This window comes from Anopheles ziemanni, chromosome 3, assembly GCF_943734765.1.
Source record: "Anopheles ziemanni chromosome 3, idAnoZiCoDA_A2_x.2, whole genome shotgun sequence".
Taxonomy (NCBI): domain Eukaryota; kingdom Metazoa; phylum Arthropoda; class Insecta; order Diptera; family Culicidae; genus Anopheles; species Anopheles ziemanni.
Window position 1 is genome coordinate 35,867,603 of NC_080706.1, and position 25,777 is coordinate 35,893,379.

The following is a 25,777-nucleotide window of genomic DNA, read 5'->3' on the forward strand; positions in this document are numbered from 1 at the left end:
CAACCACGCCCGCGGTTTTCAGTAACGAGCTCCCGGCGTCGATCGAGCTTCCGTTCGTCCGCCGGAATGGATGGATGGGCTATCATGTCCAATTTTCAACACTTTCCGAAATCTGAACCGCCGCCTTCGGCCGCTGCGAGCGCTTCCGAGACCGAACGACCGGCCGACTTTATTGTTTAGAGAAGATAACGTCAAAACCCCGTCCGAGGATATGTTAAATATGGTTTAATTTAGGGTCCCCCCCCCGAATGTCGCCTGCTTTCCATTCGGATAACAAACTTGTTAATTTGGCACGGTTGAGATAAAATAAAAAAAAGGAATAGCTAGTTTAGGCGGGGACGCAGATCTCCACCCCGCGATAAGTGACTCGCTGTTTTTGGTGTTAACTGTCTTGGTTAGCTTTCGAAAATATTATTCGAGGCCTAATAATATAGGAATATAATGTTTTGAAAACGATACAAAAAAAACCTGCAAAATACAATGTGATTTCAAATTGATGTCACATGTTGTGAGAAGATGCCCTTATATTTTCTTTAATTTTAACCTATTACCAAGTTCAGAAAATGAAATCAAAAATATAAAAAAGTGCATTATTTCTAATTAGAAAATGAAGCTCAAATATTTTAGAAGCATACGAATTGTTTTTAGATAATTTCCGACCATTTCTTACTTTCGTTTCTATTGAAAGAACGAACAATTTTCGTGGTTCGGTGTAGAATATGTACCGTTTTCATTATTTTCACAGTTCAGATAAATTAACTCCTCGTTTAGAGGATGACAAGGAATTATGTTTTTAAAACCAGGGTTATTTTTGATACAATATAGTTTGAATGTATCAATTTACAGCAACCATATGAAAAACACGTATGGTTTATCAAATATTTCTCTATATTAAATCGATTCCGATAACAGTTCGGTTGTGTTGTTTGATGAGTTTGGCTGTTCAAAACCATCTCAATATTTACTCGATCTGACTTGTTTGATTTTGTCTTTAAATTCCTCTAACCACGCTGGAAGCAAACACCCTTTTTCTACATACTTAAAATGTCTGTTCCCAAACAATTGGGTAACATTGTTGGATGAAATTAAATTCGGGCTAGGTTGAATTTTTTCACCCAAAAAACTGCCCGCGCGCCACGAAAATAGCCACCAATTGGTTTTTCTGGAGCATGACTAACAGGGAAAAAAACCCCGGGGCGAGGGTGAACGGCGTGGTATAATCATTTCCTCCTCGACCAGTCGGTGATTAGAATCATTGAATTATTTTATCAATACCTCTGTTTGCCTTTCCACCACCTTCCGGGTCCCCGGTTCTATGTTTTGCCCGCCCCGTTCCGAACAACCGGTCCGATATGTTTCGAGCCCGAGCTCGGCTGACTGACTTGACTGACGCTCGCGGAGGAAGGGCCGGGGATGGACTGGCGATGGTGATGGTGGTGGTAGCATTTTACCTCAGGTGACACGCCGGTCCGCGTAAGCAAGCGAAGCGCTGATAAGGTGAACCCAACAACTGCTTCCCCAACAACGTCGAGGTGTGTTGTGGTGTTGTGGTGTTGTGTCGCTAGACAAACTGGCTGTTCCGGAGCAGGGAATTTGGACAACCCGAGTCGAACATCGGGCACGGCTTGGAGAGAGGGGGTTGTTGTTTGCCCGAGTTATCATTCCACCGGGCACCCACCGGAAGGCTTCTAATCTCTCCCCAAAACAAGCAAGCAAGCAAGGGGCAAAGGCGGCGGGAGGGTGGGCTATCGAAAGCTGGGCGCGTGAACCGATGAATGAGACTGATAGCGCCCGGTTTGCGCCGCGAACGGTTCGATGTTTCCAAACGTTTTATCGGGAGACGCGTACCAAGACTAATCACTCCGTGGGGAAGCAGGGGAACGCCATCCAAAGATCGAAGCCAATCGGGCCGATTGGATCGATGTTCCAAATGCAAGTGCGTCCTTCCGGAGCCACTCCGGAGATGATGGGTTGCGATTGTCGACCCCGTCCAAAGTCGGCAAGAACTTCTCCACTGTCTCTTGGAAAAGTTGTTGCGGTATGGTTTGCGGAAATTTGTCGGCAGACATTCTTGGCACACCAGCTCCAAAGATGCCAACTCCGCGATTGGAAGGAACGTATGTACGGGTCGGGTCGGTTGGGGCAGAAAGTTACCATGCCCTCCGGGAGGCTGTTTCGGAGATTTCCTTCCTCCATACTCCAGAAAGGCAGCTGTGGTGCTTCTGCGGTAATTTCTGTTCCATTTAATTCCCTCCGCGAAAAAGCTTATTAAGAGGCTCCGGCTCCTGGTGAGCTGTTTGTTTGTTTGTGCGAGTTCAAAAGGCGTCTGGATTTGTTGTGGTAGAGCGCGGGGAACAGACATCCTCCCGGAAAAGCGGAATGGTGAGGGGGGGATGCACGCGCGCACGTGTATGTCCTTTTCTCCTGCGCCAGCGCTTAACCCACTTCACTCGGGAAACCCATCAGTGGCAGAGAATCCTCTCCGCCTCCAGTCCTGGTGCGTGTATTTGCGGATGATGTAGCTATTAGCGTTACTCGCCCGTTCGCTTCTGTGCGTGCCCGACTTCCTTCCGCCCTTCCCTCCAACAACGACGACGGCCGAAGGACCGGTGGAGGCAAACGGCCCTGTGTGCCTGCGTATGGCATGTAAGTAATGAATTTCAAAATGGCCGGCGCTGCGCTCAAACGGCGGATAGAATTGATTGATGATCCTTTTTTCTTTTGCCCGCCTCGGCAGGACCTTTTCCACCCCTTTGCAGGGATTGCCTCCGACACAAACCCGACTCTGCTGATCCAGGTCCTGGGTGCAGGTTTTCCCCCTCTCCCGACGGGGTGTGTGTGTGTGTGTGTGCGTTTTTTTTCTTCCTTCAAAACATGCCTTCCTTTTCCCGCTTCCTTGGCCCTCTTTGCACGACGCAAAATGTATATATATACCTCATTCACTCACCCGGCGACCGCCGGTTCCGAACGTTTGTTATCTTCCCCGGCATTACATTATTATTCCCTTCGATTCGATCCATTTAACCGGGAGAAAACGTAGGGAAAACGAGCCACAGACGGACTCGGACACACACACACACACACACACACAAGAGCTCGCAAAGGGAATGTCTGGACGGTTTCCGCCTTTGTTTGCGCGCGTGTGTGTGTGCGTACGTATGTCCTGGGGCCACACACTAGGGGCAGGCCCCAGCCCGAGCGAGCTCGAGCGAATTAAACAGAAATTCAAATCCGGCCCCTCCGTCCGGTGGCGAACTGACCAATGGCGGCCAGGCCGAAGGCAGACGGGAAGCCAGCCCGAACCTGGCGCGCTATGTTAATTCGGTGTCCAAACAGAAGGGTCATTTCCTTTCCCGCTTCGAATGGACGTGCCGTCGGTTCCGTCGGGGTTTTTGGGAAATGGTTTTTAATGTTCTTCCCTACCGGTCGTACCACCTTCAAACCCTACGCGCTAAAGCGTCCTGGGTTTTTAGGGCATAAAGGTGCAAGGCTCGCTGTAAGCACGGAACGTTTTAACCCCCTAGCGGTAGGACATTCTCTCCCCGGCTGGCACATTCGGTGCCGTTCGATTTTTCGGCACACCGAGGAAACAGCTGAGTCAGTTCCGTTCGATACCGGAATCGGAAGGACCCCGGACTATCGGGCGGACGGTGTATGAGTCGGCGAAAGCGAAAACGGCCCGCACAATACTGTCGTGGCACCCACACACACACACACACACACCGGGTCGGTGAATGTCCTGTGTGTCTCTTTAAAAACCCCTCCATGGTCGCATTAAAGGTTGACCCAGGGTTGCAGGACATTCTCGAGCTGGAAAAGAACTCGGTACACTCGCCCCGTCATCGCGTTCGTTTCGGGGAAGGTTGGGTTTTATTTCTACCACCGGCTCCCTGGAGCTCTAGCAAAGTTGGGAACAACTTTTCCGCCAACTCATCGACACGCATTCGAATGGACAAAGTTTTGAAGTTTATATTTTGAACGGCGGGTCAACGGGGGAGTTGAAGTTGCGAGGTGCATACGATGCAATTTCAGAATCCTATCAAACTGATCTCCATCAGTAATGGAATGACGCTGCAAAAGCGTTCGAATGAAAAGGGCAAACGGGGGAAATGTATGTTGTGCACACTGCAATGTATAGCAGGTGAACTCTTCAATGTATTCTTTCGCATTTAAACAGCGGGTTTGGTGTGTTATTTTCAAATTTTACTACATCAAAACACGTCAACAGACTGCCTGGTGCAAAATTCCACTCTGGCCCGTTGTAGTCATTTTCCATTTTCCTCCCCCAAAAAAGGAAAACACACGACCAACCGCGCTCGTCAATGAACGGGTCGATGAATATTTAATGTTGCGTGAATTATGCCTATTGGAAAGTCGTTGATTGTAATTTAGGCATAAATGTTTGAGGTGGTACAACACAGCTGCAATTATTACAAGGAGCACAAGGGGGTTTCGATAGAGGAAAAAAAGTAACACTCAGAAATTATTGGCACACACACACACACCATTGGGGTTAGGAGAAGAAAAATACCGCCGGTGGTCAGGGCTCGGACACATCGGGACCTATTCGTCGGGGGCTCCCAAACCCGGAGGCCAACTCATGTCAAGTTGACGTGACACGCACGCCCTCGGTGAAAAGCGGTACTTGGCTGTCGGGTGGCCACCCTTGCGCCGGTGTTGAAATGTGTGGCGATTCCGCGAATTGGACCCCTCCCCCCTGCTCTTTTGGCAAAATCGGAAAGGAGTTTCCCACCGAGTGTGGAAGTGAGCTCGGATTTGTTTTATTCCACCGTGAAGGGGGTTTGTTTTTTTTTTGTTTTCCTGTGGCCACCGGACCGGCCATAATTATTCCCTATCAGCACTTGCACTTGGCAATTTGTGCGTTTTTAATGCACGCGGTTCGATTGGGAATGCCTTCGGTGGAGGCCCTTGGGTGCGGAGTGGGGGAGAGTCTTTAGCCGATGGATTATTTATTACGTGTCATCGAATGCGTGCATGCGTGCGTGCAGGTGCACTCCTACCGTGTCCACCGTGGTGGGGGTCAAAATACTTTATTGCACATTAATATAAAATTATGTCACTCCGCACCCACTCTCCCTCTCGGGCGGGGGAGGCTCGACTTTTGTGGGAAACTCCATGTTTAGGAAGCCCATAAAAGGGCCGTCTGGCAAATTACAACCTCCGGTTCGGCGCGCTGGTTTGACACCGCCACCGCATTTCCGGAATCCAATAAACAGCAAAACAAAATCCGGCTTTTGGTGGCGAAAAAAAAACCCCGCACACACACACTCCCACTCACAGAGACACAGAGGTGCATATCTCGCCCGTGCCTAAGTTTCGAATTCCGGTGCCGTCATTAATAATTATGCATAAATTTCGCGCGCACAGATTTTTATTGCGCTTAATGTGTTTATCTATCGTCCCCTCCCCCTATCCCAGTTTCCGGTGGTTCCCTTGTTGCGGAAACCGGAACACGGAAAACTCGTGGCCCGATTATCCACGGTGCAAAATTCCGGCGTCGCTACAAAATGGCGCTCCATTTTTCCTATTATTTCACTTTCCGGACGCATTTCGAATGCTGTTGTTTGGAAAAATAAAAAAAAACAGCGGAAAAAATGGCCAACAAATTCATTCACCACCGCGCACCACCCCCTCTCCCCATACACCACCGATCTTTGGTGTGCGTAATTAGGCAGGGCGTAATTTTTGGCACGACTTGGATATCTAATGGATTTTAGAGCCGAGCGAACACGTTGGATGGGACTCCGGATGGAGGAACCATAAAACTCGACCCGAAATTATTATTATGGACGCCCGCGATCGAGGGCGGGACGGGTTTGGCTGAAATAATTAGTTAATTAAAATAAAGTTCTCAAGTTATGCGCCTCGCGGATGGGAATTGTTTCGGGTAAAAACCAAAAACAAAAAACACAAAAAGGAACCAAAAGGAATCCTGCTGGTGTTGAATGCCGATAGCAGGATTTTCTTCGCCATCGCCAGTCCACCACTCCCGCGGGCGGGGGATCGTAATTTTTACCACAAGAGACAGCGCGAGAAGATTTTCCCCTAAGTCGCCCCCCTAAGTGTTTCGGGTGGCGGAGAAAAGTAGAAAATGTTAGAACAAGCGGCGCAAAATGGGGAAACGAAGGAAAGTCTTCCCTTTCCGAAAGGCGAAACAAGCGAAAAAGCTACGCGGGAGCGTAAGATAACACCAAACACCCAATAAAAATTCACCGAATGTAACGACGTCCATCGCCGCCGACTCGAACTCGAGCAGCGAAGAAAAGCGGCTCATTTGCATAATTTTGTTTTTAATAATCCATTACAATGGCCGCGGCTGCTGGCCCGCTGTGCTCTGTGCGGCCATCTCTTGCGAGTCCATCCAGTCTTGCTTCCCCCGCAGCGCACAAGCCACGGGACAAGCCAAAACGCGCGTCGGACAACCGTAATTGCAGTTCCGCGAGCGCGCCTGGGTTTGCCTTTCAAACGCGCGAAGACGACGCCGTTTTTCGTCCGCCCACCCGTTTGGGGCGAGCGCGCGCGTCCTCTTTTTGAGAAAATAATTTTACACCACCCCAAAGAGAGTACAAAAGAAAAGAAGGTTACCTCCCCCATCGCCGTCAGAAGTTTGCGGAATGAAAAGTTTTTCAACACCTCCCCCTCCCGATCGAAATGCGCCTTTTTAAAAAGGCGAGCGAGAAACGACAGCGTTACAGAAGCCAACACTCCCGCGCGGCCAGCTCGAAAGGACCTCCGCGGCATTCTACTCCGAGATGGTAATTCTTTTTGGCGCGCTTTTATTGAATTTCTCCCCCTTCCCCCCAAGAAAGCCCGTCCTCCCATCTTTAGATTTGAGACGGGGCAATAGATTTACGCGATCGTTCCATAACTCGCGCCCCGAACGCAAATCGGGTGGGAGGGATGGGATATTCAAAAACTTTTAACAAACCATCCCCGCCAGTGGCCGCGAGTGATGGAACAAAAGGGAACCCGGCCCACCCTCGGAACACCGAAACGATAGCGCGAGGCGGCTGGTTAGATCACGCCACTCGGTTACGGGCATCGGTTCCAGATATTATTGCACAATACCAAAAACCCCTGGAACCATCGGCAGAAAGGGCTTTCGGGTGGTTTCGGGCGGGAGATGCTGCTGATGTAGGTTTTAAAATGACCAAATTGATTGGACAACCCCAACTTGCGGCTCATTCTCTCGACATTCCTCGTGCCGGTTCGCGATCATGTTGGGTATTTTATTGGCGGTCGCTTAAGAAAGCGGCATTATCCGCTCCCACCGCATGCAGCCAAACTGACCAACCGATACCGGACCGGCCAGACGGCGAGACGCGCCGAGAGGGGCCCGACCTGGGGCGACCTGAAGCTTCACCACCACCGAAAAGGGTAACCTTTTACGTTCTCGCCCACTGGCTAACCTCACTTTTCGGTGCAGGAGGAACCGACGGTGCAGGACTGCGTTGCGTGTCGGGACCGTAATCGGGGGCCCCCGGGTCTATAGAAAACTTTTCGACAACTAAGAATGACTGGCCGATTTTCCGATCCCCTCCCGCGCGCGCGTCTCTCCCCAGCGGGCCGAAACACTGTCGAGCTTAAAAGGGAGTTCTTTTGAAAAAATCAATCAAGAGTTGGTTATACCCGCCATACATACACACACACACACATACGTCCCTCCCGTAGGATTGTTGCGTGACGTGCCAGTTTGACTTCGGGTTCAGTCTCTAAAGAGCCCCGGACCACGGTTTAACCCGATGGTGTTAGGTGTGTGTGTGGGGATTTTATTTCTTCAAATCAACCGCCAAGGTGCATTGTGTCTGGTGAGGGAGGAGGAGAAGAAGGGGATGCTATACGACGGGGAAAGCGCTCGGTATGATGAGTATGATTTGTGAAAATCATCCTCTCCCCGTTCCTAGCCACCACCACCACCGCCTGTGGAATTCTGCGCAGCGATCCTCTAAATCTGATCAATAGCGATCCATACCGCGAGTCGACATTCGTTCGGGGCAGTTATGAAGAGGCTGGTGTATCAGATGAAGAAGTGTTCGGCCAAGGTACCGAGGGGGCAACATTGTACGTATGCATTTAATCGGACCGGTCAATCGAGCGTGATGGAAGGGGGAACGCAAAGGCGGAGGATTTAAAATCAATTAGACGAAAAGTGGTCCAAGCGTTCTTCTTCGTTTGTTTCGTTCCCCATTTGTTCTGCGTTCGTCCAAAAATAAAAGGGAACTCCACTGAAGGTCGAAATCGATCCCAAGATGCCGCACGAGCAGAAGAAGCGTTCGCCCTCTTAATCTTAAGAACCTCTTCGAACGGCATTTTCCTCCTTCCAGCCCGTTAAAAGGCTAGAAAACAATCTCCTCTTGCCCCCCAAAAAAAAACTCGACCACTTTCGAGACGAGGGGTGAAACGAGCTGAAAAGAAAATAAACACACCGAGCTAGGTGATGGTGGAGTGCGTTGGCTCCCACTCGGTGCCCCCAAAAAAACACCCATCTAGGACCAGCCGTTTCTTTGCCGTTCCGACCACACATACACTTCACTAAAGAGGATGATACTTGTATAGGGAAGTAAGAGGACATAAAAGCAATAGGAAAACATTTCAATTCTCGCGAACCGATCTCCAAATCTCCATATCAACTTGTTCAGAACAACGAAGTGGGACTTATGTTGGGGTGGATGCTTTCTTTTCTCGTCGTAAAGGGCTGGCTCCTTGAGAGCACGTCCCCCGGGTTCCTCCAGGTTAGATGGGATGTAGACATGAAGCTAGAAAGAAACACATAAGAATAGGATCACTAGAGAAAAAATCTCAATTTCCCCATCCTTACCCAATTCTCGAGTGTAAGTAGGAGACCATAATTGGCCATGGCCCCCCCCCCCCCCCCCCCCCCCCCCCCCGGTTGGCATTCGCCGTCGAGCGTGTCCGACGTTGGTTGAGATTTGCCTATCGGGACGTCGTTGTCACTGCGTTTTGGGATAATATGCATGTTAATGGGTACGCAAGCCCGGAGAAAGTGAGTCCCCAGAGTGAGCGACAGCACACGCACCCCAGCTATATCTTGAGTTGCCTTCATCCGTGGTGATTCTCGATGGGGCCAGATTTCTTTCACCATTTATCCGTGGCTATAGTGCGCCGCCATTTGGCTGACAGTGTGCACTGTTGTCCCACGCCGTCCTCTCGCTATCTCGTTGGGTAAGCATGTCCTAATTTTATGCAAATGGTCGGCTGACGGTTGGCCGACGGCGATGTCCTAATTGATACCGATATCCAGGCCGATCTGCCCTGGAGAGCAGAAGCGACGGTGGTGGGGTGGAACAAACGGCCGAGTCCTTTCTTTGTCCGGCCCAAAAATCACAGCTTCGAGCAAACACGCGGGACCGATTACTGTCCATCTAGTCATACTTCCCCCGTCCATGATTCCGTGTTTACCGTGGCATCAGCTCCTCGCTCCCTAGCGCTTCGTTCAGGATCTTCCGGGGATGTCGCTGTTGGTGAGCGGACGGTGATGATGATGATTTTGTTTGTCGACCCGGAAAGGTCGAAGGGATCAAAAATCCTTCCCTTTTCGAACCCGCTCTCCCAGCCCGGAGTTTGTATTAATATCAATTACTCGACTATTTGCCGCGGCAAACCCTTTTCTCGGGCCCCCGGGGTGTGGTGGTGGCGGTAAAGCACACGTTATCAACGTCCAGGCAGGCACGCCATGCCCTATAATAGGGTTTGGGTTGGTTGACTCGTTGTAGTTGCGGGCAAGTTAGTTATGTCGACCGAAAACTCAAAATGTGTGCGTTTCCCAAAAATTCTGATGTCCTCCAGAATGGGACAAGGATGTGCAGCGTATGCGGTGGTTCATCAACATCCCGACCCTCTTCTTCCCCCGAGGGTCCGGTCTCGGAGGTCCATTTGTTCTGTAAATACACACGACAGGAGGATATGGTTACTCATTACATGAAAGGGTATTGCTCGATTTTGTACCATCGGCGTGCATCCCCCCGGAGCCAAGCCGGATGGGAAATTAGTGATGTTGTCCCACGACTCCTATCGATGTCATCGAGCGATGGAGTTGGCTCGGTCCGAATTGGAAAACATGGCATTTTTCCTCCACTCCTTTTGCGTTCCGGCTTTGGGTCTGCATGAGTTCCAAAATAAGTTCCGAATGTCAACCCAAAAAGACGAACAACGGAGAGGTATCGTGTGAAGATGATCTCCTCCCACACCTCCCGCTCCGGGATCTTCTGAACGTCCCTTCCCTTCTCGGAGCGTAACTCCCGCAAGGGTACGGATCGGCTTTTAGCAGTTTGAAAAATGACTTACTCTCTCCCGGGAGACACCCGAGGGTGTCAAGTAACAGTCGACGTTGTTGTCCCTCTCGCCAAACTCCCTCTTCTTTGGCCCACCGAGCTCATCCCGTGATCTCCTCCGGGCAGCAGGGCAGAGATCCAGGGAGGGAACACCGTGTGGCCGCTTGCTGTAGCGCTTGCACATGTTCGCTGCTCTATGTGGCTCAACACGGGCACTGGCAGAGCCGGAGACAACGATCCGTGGCGACAACAGCGAAGTGCGATGCGATGAATGTGTGCGATACTAAATGAGGAAAACAGAAACTGCACGGGACGACCCGGACCGCGCCGCGATCCAATATCTTCTCTGCATCTTGTCACACTCCAAGGTTCCGAGGCCCGCTTGTTGTGGTGGTGGTGGTACTGCTGCTGTCTGTTGTGTTTTTCCTCGTAGCCCTGGTTTTCTCTTCACCAAAATGTTTCACCAACCGATGGCCCACAGCGTAGATCGGTCGCGTTGTCGTCTCACGTTTCCCCTGATTATTTCTTCGGAGGGCGCAAATCCCGGGTGTCAAAATCCGCCAGAACATAATCAATCATCGTTCTCGATGGCCGTTCCTGTCTCGCTCTTTCTCTCCGTTGAGCGTTCTGCAGACACCACATCGTGGTTCAAGATGTTTTCGACCGTGCTCGTTTGTGTGTGTGTGTGTGTGTGTGTGTGTGTGTGTGGGTCCTGGGACAACATCGTCAAATCGCTGGTTGTAAATAATATTTTTTCGCCGCCAAATGTTTTCAGTCACCCCGGACGCGGACGGTCTGGGAGGATGATAATTTCCGAGAAGAATTCGTGGGCTTCGGTCGCCGTTGGCTGAGCCCTGTGGGAAACGGCACATTCTTTTGCATATACAGCTAATTGGTGAAGCTGGGAGTTGTTTAAATTTGGGTCCCATTTGCGCCCGGGCGTCCTTATTAAAGGAAACGTTCCATCATCAATTTTCATCCATCGGAAACCAGCAGGATTTTGACAGCCTTGTTGCGCTGCGTTGTTGCAAACTCCCAGCTAGAAAGACTTAGGTATATTTGTGTCCGTAGAGGTTAGACTTGTGCCGATCTTCTCCCGCACAGGACAGCAACGTCTTTGTCACTCGACCGGAACGCGATCGAACTTTATTATGATTACAGCAAAATAAACCTATCTAATCACTCCACCGCTAAACGATCACTTTATCCGGCGTGCGTCTGGATTCTGTCCGTATCGCTAATGTTCGGTATTACTTTGTAAACACGCGTCGTCGTAAACAGAAGTAAAACCCTTTCGTCCCTCCGTTAAACCCCTTTCGGTATCTGATAGGACGCTGGTTTTTCTCCTCGTTAGCTGGTCGGATTTGTTTATGGCACCACACCAGAGCACCGGGCGACACATAATCCACGCGCATATGGCCCTCCTAATCGTAGGTCGCGGCCGGGACGGGGTTTTGGACCGGATGTGATCCTCTCGAGAATAGAACATCCTTCCTTCCATTGCTTCTTGAGAGTCTTTTTTTTCCTTCTTCTTCTACCGAGGACCCTTTAACGGCGTTCTGAGAACCGCATTTTGTCGGTTCCCTCGGATGAAGGAATCTCCAAGATGGGTTCCTGGCGAGTCCTTGGTAGATAGGGTCTTTCCAATTCACAAGAGCAGGGTGTGGTTCGCTTGATGATGGTTCTGATTTCTCGTGTGTTTCTGTGCGTTTTTTTCTGGGAGTTCTTGGTCTGTTTTTTTTTTTGTATTTTGCATTCCATTCCCATTCCATTTCGACACTAAGGCCCGGATTTGGCCCGAGGTGTGTTTCCCGTGCGCAAGGATTCGAGCGCGGAAGGGAGAATGGCGAACACTCTTCCAATCTTCCAACGTGGCACGGCACGCCATCATCATTCTGCGTGGTCTCGAGTCTCGGGAAGACGACAAACCCATCGGAGGCCAATTCCAATTCACCGATTGGCTGCGCTTCTTCGGGCCGAGAGGGAAGGTTTTGCGTATACTTATTTATTTATTTCTTTTTTTCCCCTGCCGTACCGTTTTTTTTTGCCCGTTGCTTCTTTTGGTTTTGTGGCACAAAATTGCACAACAATACCGCCGGGAGATATGATATGAGGCCGCGTAGCATCTTTTTCCCATTACGCGGTCGGGCGAACCGAAAACCCGCCGGTTTCGGTTGGCTCGACGGGAGGCGTTTTGGCGTTTTGTTTTCCTTTCCCTCGCTTCATTCTCTACGGTTCGAAGCGCGAACGGATTCAGATTTTTGGTTGTAAAATACGAACCAAAGGGGTTTCAACCCCGTACCATTTTTCCTTGCCGAAAATTCGGGGGCCCCAGCTTGTTTGCGTCTTCGGAATTCTGCCCTGTCGACATTTTGTCTTCTTTGTTTCGGGGAGGGGGGTTTCCATTCCACAACCGGCAACCGGTGCGCACTGTAACCGGAAGATAAAATGGAGTTTCTGTATCGAAATGATGATCACGGTGCTGCGCTTCTTACCTCGATGTGTGTGTGTGTGTGTGTGTGTGTTTTTGTTGTGTTTCCTCCGACACAGGAACAGGGAAGAACGCAGCGGCCAGGGTACGGGGAGGGGAGGGAAAACCCATTTTCCATCTACCATCTGCACCATCGGCGTGGCGATGGTGTTGCCTTGATGGGCCCCCGGCGGTGGAGCGTAACGATGCGGTGGGGAATTGGACCGAAAAACATAAAATGAATGTTTTTCAATTATGGCTCCACCCTTCGATGCATGCGAAAATGGAAGACGGGGTTGGGAGAAAAAAAGAACAAAATAAAAAAACGCACCTATCCAAGGATTCACTAAAAGCTTGTACATTCGGTATCTTCACTCCTTGTTCACCAGAAACCGGTGTTCTCCGCCCGAGCCGAAGAAAGTACTGTTAGAGCAGGGGGAAGACAAGAAAAAAAGGAAACAAATCTGCAGAATCCTCCCCTTCCAGCACGCGATGGCTTAACGTACCGGGATGGGTGGGGTTTTCCCCCTTTGGCGCAGAGGGGCAATTTTCGCGGCATCAAAACGGTACGGCCAGAAATACGGCCGTACATCCAAACACCTTTATGCTACGCGGTGGTGGCAAAGAATTTGTCAAATCCATGCACGTTCCGATACAAATTGAAATCCTTTCCACCGGAGACGCCAATCGCGCGAAAGGTCGGGCTCCCATCAACACCATCAACATTGTCATCATCGTGTGCGAGGACGCCTGTTCGGTGAAACCACAACCGAGCACCATAAAAAGGGACAATCTTCACTTTACGATACGAAGGGAGCATAAAATCCTTTGAGTAACGACATCCTGTCTCGATTTTCGTAAGCGGGAAAAGTGTAGCAAAGTGGAAAACGGTTCATACATATTAATTTTCCATCCTCCCATTCAGGCCGGTGTTCGATTGATTTTAGAGAATGGTGTTGCGGGCCACATCGCATTTGGGTATTTTCTTCTTGCTTGCCCTCACGGGCCTGGCCACATTTGACTCACCTAGTTCTCACGACGGACGGCCATTATCTATTTAGCGGTAATTTCGTTGCGTTAGTTCCATCTTTCGCACCTACCGATGATATTGCTTCATCCGCTTCGCTCGCTCGGTAAGAGGATTTTGGACAGAAATGTGGATGGATGGATCACTCCGACCACCCGGGAGGGGAGATGGACAAGAGAGAGAGAAACATAAAACAACAACGGGGTGACCATCAGGATCAGGCAAGTTTTATAGCTCACAAATTGTAGCGCTTTCCTCTGCCTCTGCCGGTTCTTTTCCAGACTCTGGCCACTCGCATCCTTCCCTTTGCGCTTGGTGTATTATGATGGAACATCATTATCTTCATCATCATCATTTCTATCCATCAAATTCACGACTTGCGGAGGAAGCGAACCTATGTAGTCGCATTTACGACCCGTAGGCTCCCAGCCTCGGTCTAGTTCAGTCTTCGGAGCGAACTACATTTTACACCATACAGACACGAACCGGAGAACCGGAGGGTGCTAGGTTTGAAGGAATGCTAAGCAAATGGAGATCAAGGCCCGATGGGGGGAAAGGTCTCTCCTAGGGCAAATACAGCGTATGGGTGGCGGGGACCTTTTATAATGATGCGAGCGGAGATTTAATGGCAGTTCGTTGTGGTCAAGTACGGCACGCAACGCGCCGGGAGTCATCTCAAAGTGCTCGCGAGGAGTTGAGGCAGATGCTATGAAGCAGAAGGGCTAACACGATCTAGCGGAGGATTCGTCGTCATCGTGAAAGAATTTATTCGAAATACCGATTGCCACTAACCGACCACTCTTTCTTTTCTCCTTTCTCCCATAACAGTACGAAGATGGCCTCCACGGCTACGGGATGGACGCGAGCGCCGGCGGAATGTACGACCCACACGCCGGACACAGACCTCCGGCGCTGTCCGGGCTACCACCACACCACTCCCCGCACCTGAACCATGCGGCCGCCGCGGCCTCGGTCGGCATGCACGGCTACCACGGATCCTCTAGTCATGTTTCACCGGCCTCGAGTCACATGGGCGCAGTGCAGCCAGACATACACAAGCGTGATAAAGAAGCTATCTACGGGTAAGTGTGTCACACCTCCTTGTTTCGATCGATCAAACTAAACTGAGGGCGAGAATAAAGGAATTCAAAGGGAGGAAAAAGAACTCCCTGCTCATGGCTCTACCGAAGGAGGATTCTTCTCAATTTCGCACGGTTAGTTCGGGCAGCTAAGGCCTGGTAGTCGCGTTCTCCACGGACGGCCAAGTGTGAAGATCATCATCACCATGTTGGCACACACGCCCGCCCGTGCCGGGGCAAGAGGCAAGCACCCGGTCCGGACAAAAACAAAGAACTTCCTTCATTCGCTACTAACGCGATCGTATCGTCGGAACGCGATCAATTCGTCAACGCTGACCGATAAAACACTCACAAACCATCGGCAGAACTTCCCCCAGCGAGAGGAGCGATCCTTTCTTTTCGCACCGAATGGAACGTGCCGGGCCAAATGGTCCCAAAAGGCGCAAAGGGAGTCCCTCTGTACGGCATTAAAAGTTGCACTCCTTCGAACTTTCTTAGCGGCGGCCGGTGGACTCCAACACATTCTCTCGGCGCGTTAATACATTAAAAAGCGATAAATCATTCCGTCTCCAGGGCGCAACGGACGAGTGGGGGAAGCGGCAGCCACCGTTACTCTCCGACTTGATTCCTTTCCCCGCTGGCAGAAAATGCGTCCATCTCGCTTCACCACGATGCTCCATGATAAACGATGCTGGGGCAGCAACACCCAGAAACAAACACTTAATAATGAAAAAAACATAAAAAAGCGCATAATTATTAGCTTCATCTCGGAATGGTAAACATTTTGGGGAGAAAATTATAACCTCACCTTTTTTTGCCTCGCCGTTCCCGCCGTGTGGCCCCGTGCATATTTGATCCGTTTACCGCTGGCTAATCTTGACGAGCGAGGAGATCAAGTTAAGATATTAAAAAAGGGAGATGGAGGATGGGAGCGAGACACGGGTGATAAACTGCCGATCAGAACCGATGCATCGTCCACGGTGGAGCAGCTAATCCAGTGGAGCGATGCACCGATTTTCGGGACCACGGAATTCACGGAATGGTTCGAAATCAAACTCCGGCCGGAGTCCTCTTCAAAACTCCGGCCGGAGTCGGTGTGGAATCGTATAACAAATTGCAACAGGAGATAATTATGATGATTACGAAATTTCCTAATAATACCTATTAAATTAGGCATCCTTTAGTGCCTGTTTTTACTCCTTCTTGAGAGATATGCACCACCACGGTTTCGGTCTCGGATGCACATAGGCAGAGGATATTGGAGTTCCTGCAAGAAGCCAGGCGCGGCGGCAACAGGCACCGTGAACTATAAATTTAATATGTGATCAATCTATTAAGCGAAATTACAGTGCCTTTTGAAGCTTATCCATTTTATAGCAGCCTTTTTTGTTGGGGGTTGTCGAACGGGGCGATCCTCGGTTGCTGCTTTTTTACTCCGTTCTGGAGATGCATCGAAACCTTCCCCAAAATTGTTCAAGAGGTAGCATCTGGCGTTTGTCGTCGTTCGTTCCTTTCGATCTTGAGCTTCAAAAACGGACCAGGACCAGCGCCTTTGCCTTGTCCCGTTTTTGTTTCCCCGATGGTTGTGCCGCTTGGTTGCCTCCTGAATTTATTCCATTGCTTACTAACTTTGTTAGGCTGAGACCCTACGTTCGGACCTTTGGCCGTCTGTCACACTTCCGGAAGACCTCCCAAAGGTCGTACGGCGGGTGCATATTGATTGTTTCACCAGCTTTTTGGGTCCTCTTTCCCCGCGGCGGCCATCGGCAGTCCCTCTCCTCGGGTCGGGTGCGAAAGGGATAATTATGCCCGATAAGTAGCCGGAGCCCCTTTTGCGGTGGGTGGCTGGCATGGCCTCGGCGACCTCGGAGGACAAAAAAGGACCTCCTGTGCCACAAGCAACGGAGAACCTAAAAAGAACACAAAAACCAAACTAAGCACGATATATCGAAGCAATGGGCAGCCTGCACCGCAATTTGTTCGCCGCTCGACGACGCCGGCTTGCGGTCGGTGTGTGCCGTTTCCCCCTGTAGGCCGTTATTATCCCATTAGTGCGCGTGTGGCTGCACACAATCTGATCATCCGATCGCTACCGCAGCTTTTTATTATACACATTACGATCGGAAAAAAGGCGTCCGCACACGGGGGAGGCCACGGTTCATACATATGCGCGAGTTTAGTTTTTCCTTCCTCTTGTTTTTTTTTCGAACATTTGGTGTGTTTTATTTCCCCTCTTCCGCCCCCATTTGGCTTCCCACTTCGGTCGATTGTGTTTTTTGTTTCTCTCGAGTGCCTCGAAAATTGATTAAATAGAAGAAGGCGCGAGGGTGCTGTGTCCACACCGTACCAAGCGGAAGTGATCTTTTAATTTGTATGCTTTTAATGCACACACACACACCCGCCCACCGGATCGGAAACGATTAGGAACCGAGAGGAGCCCAACGGTGAGGGCGATTAGAGCATTGATGGATAAATGATGGGCTTTAATGGGAGGCGAATGAAGGCGGGTCGGTTGCGGGGGCGAATACATAATTACGCGCAGAGTGTCGTACAAATTAATTTTATAACACTTGTGTGTACACGCTGTCGGCGACTGGAAGGACCCGGTCCGTGACACGGATTTGCGCTGCGTTCTCTGCCAGCAACCGTTATCAATTTATTTCCGGCTGTTTATTTGATCGACAGACAGCATGAAGTGAAGTGTGGCGTTATTTGGCGGAGCAATATTTGTGCCACACGGCCGGCTGGGTGACGAATTTGTTTCGTCAAGTACTTATCATCGATTGATCGATTGCGTGGTGACAGTGGATTTTATGCACACTGCAACGGCGACCATTTTCCCACACTTTATAGTGTTTGCAAAAGGAGCAAAAAAAAAAACGTTTCCTTTAATTTACATTGCATTTTATCGGCCCTCTAACCAGCGCATAAATCATAATGCATTGTAAAAACTGCACTCTCCAAACATCACTCCGGCGATAAAAGTCAAACCGTGGGGATGTGTTTGCCAACATGAGTTAAATAAACGCAATCAAGTGTCTTACAAGTCAAACAAACGGTCCGTTAAGCATGCGAGCACGTTGCATAAATATGCAGGCGAACATTTGTAGAACATCGTTAAATGCCGGGCTCTGTTGATATCTTGGAGCACACACACACAGACCGTGGATTTTTTTTTACGGCTTGTATGCTCTAATGAATAGTGACAACGGCTGATATATTAAAGACTTTTATGCTGCGGACGTGACGCATCGCGCATCCGAACGACGATTTGTTCGACAACTTCATCAAAACTCGCGCGAACGGACAGTTCATCAGCATCTTATCTGTTATTCCGTTTCATGGCCGGGCGATCGATCCGCCGTTTTATTTCCATCGTTAAAACCCCGTACAAGGAAACGGCCGTTCAGGCTCCTCGTGAGAAGAAGCTGAGGGGGCAATAATCTGGAATTAATCGTCGTCTCGCCTAAGCTCGCGATCGCGTTTATTTCGGAATCGAGAAAGTGAGCGATAGAAGGGAGGCGAGATCGGGGAGGGAGCGGTGAAATGTATGTATGCATTCATGCCATGCATGTTTTATTTTTTTTGTTATGCAGCAGCATCCTTCATTCAGTCGCGTTGCATTTCCGGTCCTAACGGTAGGAACTCGTTGTGACAAGTGAGTGTTGTGGTTTGGGAAAGGAATAACATAAACTTGCCAACGGATGAGAGCAGAAAACTTGAGTGGAGAAGGGGGAGAGGGAAAGCAGTCAGAATCCAAATCCCTTAAAATGAAATACCCCCCTTGTGCACGGTCCACCGTTCGCGTCCCGGGTCTCAGACCGACCGAAAAACGAACGGTTGAGACGTTTTAAATGCCAAAATGTGATTCTGTTTCATTAAAAATTCATACTTTATGTATGACAGCAACCTTGTTGTCGTCTGGTGTGTCTGGGAAATGGACAGCGGGAACGAATGCCACGCTGGTGGAGTACGCGGTGCCGGTTCCGTCGATCTTGGCATTAAATGGCATTTCGCGAGTCGGGAGCATTTTCGAACGAATGAATAAACGATCATCAGGGCGTCATCTTTGGGGCTTCCTGTTTGATTCGTTTCGTCCGTGGACGAAGATGCCACAGCGACACCCTTCCCTGCGTGTGTATGTGTGCCCGGTATGTGTGACAAGGTTCTCCGCATCGCACCAAACTCCAACTCGCACATCCAAGGCACCCCAAGGTGACGCTGTTGCGGCTGGTTGATGATGATGATGAAGATCGCGAGCGCGACTTTGTGTCTTGCGTGCAGCGCGAAGCTCATTTCGCACCGTGACTGCATCGATGCACCACCACGATCCACGGTTGTGTGGTGTGCGTGACCGTGTCTTGTCGCGTGCAAAAGAACAAGAAAATACTTACCAGAGGAACGAATTGGCCGCGACCAAAGTTCACGCGCCCGCCGACGAGATCCCGTTCTGATCGGCGCGTCATCTTCGCGCTCTTTGTGTCCTCGCGCCCGGCCACGATGAAGACGCTGGTGTCGCGTGAAGTGTGGACGACGAATGTGTTGAATTGTAGATTGATTCCCTTGCACGGCATTCCAATTGACGGTCTGGGATGGTGCGGGATTCTTGCGCCCTTTCTTCGCGGGACGTGGCATGAAAAAAACCAAACACAAACACTTCTATTTACATCGCGATGTCAGCATGACAGCTGGCGAAAAGATGACAGTTCATCTAGCCACCTATGCACTTGCAGTGTGTCAAAACAAAGTCGCCTTTCGTTTCGTTTCGTACAGCAACGGCTGGAATTTCGGGCGGATTTATTCCCGCTGGCCGGCGTGTTCTTGTGTTTTGCGTTACCGGCCACGATCGCATCTCGTTAGGCGCATGATTCACTAGGTTCCGCTTGGCGAACCGGGCGACAGCGAAGAAAATGAGACAGCTAATAAAATGCGGCAATAAAAGAAGGAACGGCGGAACGGAAACCCTCCATCTCGTCCACTCGACGGCGGTGGTGCATCTTTCACCCGACGATTCGTTGCAGCCCGCGTGGAAAGGGCACAGTGCAGCTGCTCCGAGTGTGTTTGTGTGTATACGGGCTGCATGCTGTAAAACGGTGGAAAAGAGTTCGTCAACCAACAACGTCGGCGGTGGTGAACCACTGCTGCTGCAACCGCAAACGGGTAACTACGACAACGATCTTCTTCCGCTTCAGGTTCCCAACCACCCACTCGAACGCACCTCCTGTATTCCTGCCCATGCCTTCCCTTTCCCTTAGGGGGGAAGAGCGACCCAGCACAAGGACATGAGGGGTTTCTTTATGCCGCCTTTTCTGCCTCTTCGACATCATCATCTTCATCATCGTGATCGTCAGCATGATCGGTCGGTTGGAGTGCGAAGGGCACGCGGACGAAAGGTACACGATGCACCAGCCTACCAGGCACGGACCCTGCACTGCATCATGTTCCCGGTCGAGAACACGTACACGGCCGAACGGGTGCATCTTCCTCCAGTGCACTCTGTGTATATTTACCGAACACTTCCCGACGACGACGACGACCGGGTGCTCGGGCGCATATGTGTACGGATTGCGTTTTATTTCCCCCCTCGCATACCCCGAACGCACTTCCCCGTCGCCGACCGGTTCGGTCAAGAACGGAGGGCCATCCTGATGCAAATGATTTTTCAAACAAAATCTTTTCAAACAACTCCAAGAGCGGGGCTGGCATGTGTTTCGGATCGCCGCAACGAGGAGTAAGCAAGCGATTGGGTGAAGAGAAACGGTGTTCCAGAGGCGGACACATGTCCCTCGACACCGAGCTGTTGGCTTGTTAGGTCAGGAGCCGGTCTGGTTTGGTTTTACTTTATTTTTGCAATGTACCAAATTGTTTAAAATTTGCCTCTACTCAGCCGGGTGCTACTTTGCAGAACTCCGCTGTTCAATTTCTTGACGTACCATGGACACTAAATGCTCCCTCGTCTCCGATACTTACCCCCGGAACCCTTCAATCCAATCCAAGCCATTAGGCTAGAGACAGGCTTCGTTTTCGTTGTTGTCTCCGCTCACTGGCCCGATACTAGCGGTGGGATTGCTGGGCAAACAGTCACTCCAGGGTAAAATATCGTACAAATTACATAAACAATTCCTGCTGCATTGCCCCCGCTCGAACCGGGGCTGCTGGATGCTGCACAATATTTAGTGACATTATCAAAATATTTACGTACGCTGGCGTCGGTGTCGTCTGCGGCCGAGATTTCAGGGCTTTTTTTCGTTCCTCTTATTTAGCTTCCCTCAACTGTAGCGAACGGGAGAGAACCTTCTGTCCCATCCGGATGCACCGGAATCTCTGTGGAGGTTGGGGAAATAATGGAGGTCGCCCGAATGCGCTTTCTCCGGGGAGCATCTCGACGAACGCTAAACGAGGTGGTTAAGCCGCCACTAAACACACTGCCTTCAATGGCGGGTTTGTGTATGTGTTTACTTGCGTGTGGGATGCAATCCGGTGCCGGACGCGGACCCGGCCACAACGTCCGTCCGAAAGGGGCCCTGTACACACTGGAGTGTCTGCTCTGTTTCCTTCGGTGTTGTTTATCTACACTAAACAACCTTCGACATGTACACACTAATAATACGGTGGTGGTACTCAGGCTGGGTTTCTTTCATTTTCTCCCCCATTTGCCATGGCTGGCCAGGCGCGGAACCATCACCGAGTGAGGTAAACGTTGCGGTATTTTGCTACTGCATCCCTCCAGAGAACCTCCTCCACTTGAGAAAAAAACGGGCCGATCGTGGCCGTGCCGTTTGCCACGGAACCCGTGTATCTGAGATCGGGTTCCTGCTTCACAATTGCACACTTCACGTGGTGCACGAGGACACGCGGTTGCACTCAGACCGGGGGTTGGCACGTAAACATTCAATATAGACATCAACGGCAATGGTAATGCTCGATCCACTCGCTCTCTCTTTCTTCCCACACGTGATGGAGGCTCTCCATCACCGAGTCGAGATTCTTCTCGAAGTATGGCTTGAACTCCATTCCGACCAACTTTGGCATAACGGAGCGACTTGTAGAGGGTACCACTCTTGGTCATCTGAACTTAGTCACCCTGAACGAATTCCGACGCGTACTCAACCCAAGTACTTGGGTGCTTCTTGATCGGTGTCTCTTCTACCTTAAAAGTCCCAGACACACATACACGCAGGTGACGACCGTAGCTCGTTTTCAGCAGGTGCCGAGCCTTCCGAGGGTGAGAAATTTGTAACTTAGTCCACCTTAAAATTCTTACCCAACTTCAAACCTGTTTACTCTCGCATTTTTATAAAATCATCGTAGGGAATGTCTGCTGCATCTGCCAACATTGTAAAGCCAACACTTGCGGATGCTTTCGCAAGAAGTCAGAAGCCAAACACCCCGAAAGGGCCCGTTCCAGCCGGAAAGGAAGTTGGCACTTCATCGTATTCCACACGAGATCGCTCTATCCGAGGGAGGATCGCAGCTGGAGGCATAACGAGCAGCGAATCTTGACGGGCGCGAGAGAGATTCTTATCAAACCCGTTTAAAATAAATCCATCAGAATTCGGCACAACCGCACGAGATCGACAGCCGAGTTGGTTGGTCGTGCGGCTTTAGTCCCTTTTTTCAACGGGAGTTTGCGGTTCGGCCCGGCTTTGAAAATCCCGTCTGTGTCACATGGGAAACGGTGTGGAGGAGCCCTTATTCAGCCGAGGTTGCTTGGATCTTATCGCGCAAAATCTTTTCGCCTTTTTCTCACTCCTCGTGAAGTGTGTGTGTTTTTTAGACTCTAACGAGGGGATAAGAAAGGGCTCCTTTGAACGTGTGAAGCGTGGCAAAGTTTAAAAGGAGCAAAAGAAATGAGCATCAAAAGGGATTCTTGCTGGTTTTTTTTTTCGATGGAAGAACTTTTATTCCATCGCCGTTACTTGGCATTCTCCAGGCTGTTGGTTGTGTTCTTGATTTTTTGACGCGTCCTACACGAGACACGCTGGCAGACCGGAATCAAATATGAATAGTCAACTCGTCATCGCGCGTAAATTGACACGAATATGCGTGAACGAAATACCCACGTGTGTGTGTGTGTGTATGCCGCTTGGATAGATCGAGTCAGATAACGCTCATACATTACATCAGGCCCAAATGTTTCCGTCCTCCGTCACCTGGCCGACGCCCCCTCGGGCACCTCAGAGTGACGGGGGGAAATGCTACAAATAAGTAAACACATCGTCGTAGCCACGACCGGGTGATATGGAAAAAAGGGGAATGACTTTTCCTTTACTTTTTTCCGTGGCGCTGATAATATTCTAGCTGGCCAACATACGGGCTACGGTGGCGGAGACTTGGGTGCCCAAAGGTGGGTTGGAAGGGATTGTTCGGAACGGGGTAGAATAGTAAATAGAACGGACGACTTCCGAAACTGGGCTCTCTCGCGCCTCGTGTGGCGTTTTTGATAGAGGGACGTGATTCAACATTTGTCAAACGCATAAACTCCTAATGACATTGCTTTCATCCATCGTGGAGTATCCCGCCCGTACAGTCCTTTCTCCCCCCTCCCTCCGTCCAGTGCGGAACACATGGTTTCGGACACACTTTTCGGGGGGTTTTATTTCGGCTGTTGATCTCATAGCTCACGGCACTCGGTGGGCTTTTGAAAAAGAAAGAAACGACGGTGGTAGTGGCTTTCCATAGATTACTTTATGACTTGCACACGAGAGGACACACGATGGAGAGTGTGTGTACATGCGGGGGAACGGGGGTGAAAAACAAACGCTATCAGACCGAACTAGCCCTGGGAGTGGATTTTTATTCTACTCACACGAAACGTACATTAATCCACACTGATTCCATTCCCCATCCTTCCGAACGCCCGGACCACCGTCGTCTTCCGGTCTGGGCCGGTTTCCACCAACGGGGAAACGCGCTAAGCCGAGTGTCGATTACGTGGCATATTTTTACTCCGACATTAGCGCCGACGAAATTACACGCGGCATTACTAGATGTTTTCGGTTTGGGACAACGAATGGAGAAAAACACGAACGGAAAGCAAAACAAGGGACCTCCAGGGTAGGGCGCCCTTTTACCCGAGTGACAAACAGTTTCTTCGTACGGTCGAACATTATGTTGGGAAGGAACAAATGAGTTGCGCTGCTAATGAAAATGGAAATGCAACGCTAATCCTTTGACGCTCCTCCTAATGAATTGTGTGTTCTGCCCTTACATGCCTGGTCTAATTTCACTCCCTTTCTTCTTCTTCTTCTCTCTTCCACAGACACCCGCTATTCCCGCTGTTGGCGCTAATTTTCGAAAAGTGTGAACTAGCGACCTGCACCCCACGAGAACCGGGCGTGGCCGGTGGTGACGTTTGTTCGTCAGACTCCTTTAGCGAAGATGTGGCTGTATTCAGCAAACAGGTATGTAAAATCCAGCTATGTGAATTTTAATATTAAGGAAAAAATCTTTCTCCAGAAGATCTAAGACCGGTGATCGTGACAGAGGTTTTTGTATCGAAAGTGTGTCTTCCAAAGCGCAACCTTGGAATCGATCCGATCGTGTTTAGCCGAGCGACCCGAGGGATACACGGTTCACCTTGGGCGCGCTGGGTGTGAGATATTAATCAAAGTCACTTTCGGGAAGCATATGAGCCGCGCAAAAGGGCGCACACACACACGCTTCACGATCCGATTGGGTCGAGAACCCCGGGGGGTCTCGGTTTGATTGTGCGGAGCGGACAAACAAAGTCGATATCCGTCTTGTATTATGCACCCCGCGATCATTCGCGCAGGAGACGGCAACGCATACTGGTGGGGGACCTCGGAAACCAAAACAAACCCCGGTCCTAGCAATGCGGAGATCATTCGGAGTGGGAAAATAAGAAAACAAATAAAACCCCCGGTACCGAGCAAACGATAATAGCAAGAAGCGAAGAGAAACGATCGATCATTCATAATCAACCGATGGTCGTATCGCAGCACGAAATTGATGGCGGCCCGGGTTCCATCTGCGCGCGTTCGCGATCGTTTGTTTTGGTGGACGCGAACCGCCTTGCAAGACCCCTTGCAAGGAATTCCTCAACGACAGCATGTGTGTGTGTGACTTGGTCCTAAGTATAGCAAGCGCCCCATGCGATCATTGTGCCTTGTGGTGTGAGCCCGGCGAAAGGCGAACGAGTCGCGACCTTTTCCACGACGGCGACAACGGCGATCAAGACCCGGCGGTGGTGTCGCCTTTGGATGCGCGTACCACGATCAACGGTTTGCGTCCAAACGTTTCGGTGGTTTTCGGGCAGATATCGGATATCGCTGCACTCGTTGCTGTTGTGTGTCCCCAGTGCCCCGGCCGAGGCACCGAGGGGATGGTGTGACCGTTTATTTGCGTTCGCGAGAGTCGATTAATTAACGGGTTTGAATGCAAACGCTGGTGCTGCTGCTGCTGCTGCTCGATTTATCATCCCGTTCTTTTTTGTGCCTCTTTTAGGTCCTCGTCGTCGTTTGTCCAATTCCTTATTCGCGAGCGATGAAGAGGGGGGTTCGGAGGGAAGAGACAATGTTCCACACGGTGGGTTCAACGGCGCTTTCCGTGGTGACGAGAGTGCGACACCGGAATGCCTAAGTGGTGCCACGGCGTATCGTCTATCCGCGTGCGCACTTTCTGATAGAAAGCAGAAAAAAAATGCAAGGTCGTGTCGCAACGGCCCTCTGCCTCCCCACCGTGTGTTGTGTTATGCGCCCAACACTATCCCGAAGACGGTTGCGCCTAAGACTGAGAGAACTTGATGCGCCGTTCATTCACAGGCCAAAGTGGACACGAAAAACGACTCGCTGAGACGAACTAGAACGAGCTGAAGTTCAGATACAAAGAGGGATAGGGATACTGAGGAGGGGAAGAAGTGTCATTA

The 25,777-nt window shown here is 50.5% G+C and overlaps 2 protein-coding genes across 2 annotated transcripts in view; both read left to right on the forward strand.

Annotated features, from left to right (window-relative positions):
- Positions 1-25,777, forward strand: part of LOC131289364 (protein Pixie) — a 369,862-nt gene that overhangs the window by 103,319 nt on the left and 240,766 nt on the right. The window lies entirely within an intron of this gene.
- Positions 14,645-25,777, forward strand: part of LOC131289376 (homeobox protein homothorax) — a 151,103-nt gene continuing 139,970 nt past the window's right edge. The window contains exons 1-2 of the mRNA XM_058318612.1: positions 14,645-14,892; positions 24,152-24,293. Coding sequence (XP_058174595.1) covers positions 14,666-14,892; positions 24,152-24,293 — 369 coding nt within the window. The 5' untranslated portion in view covers positions 14,645-14,665. The remainder of the gene's footprint in view (positions 14,893-24,151; positions 24,294-25,777) is intronic.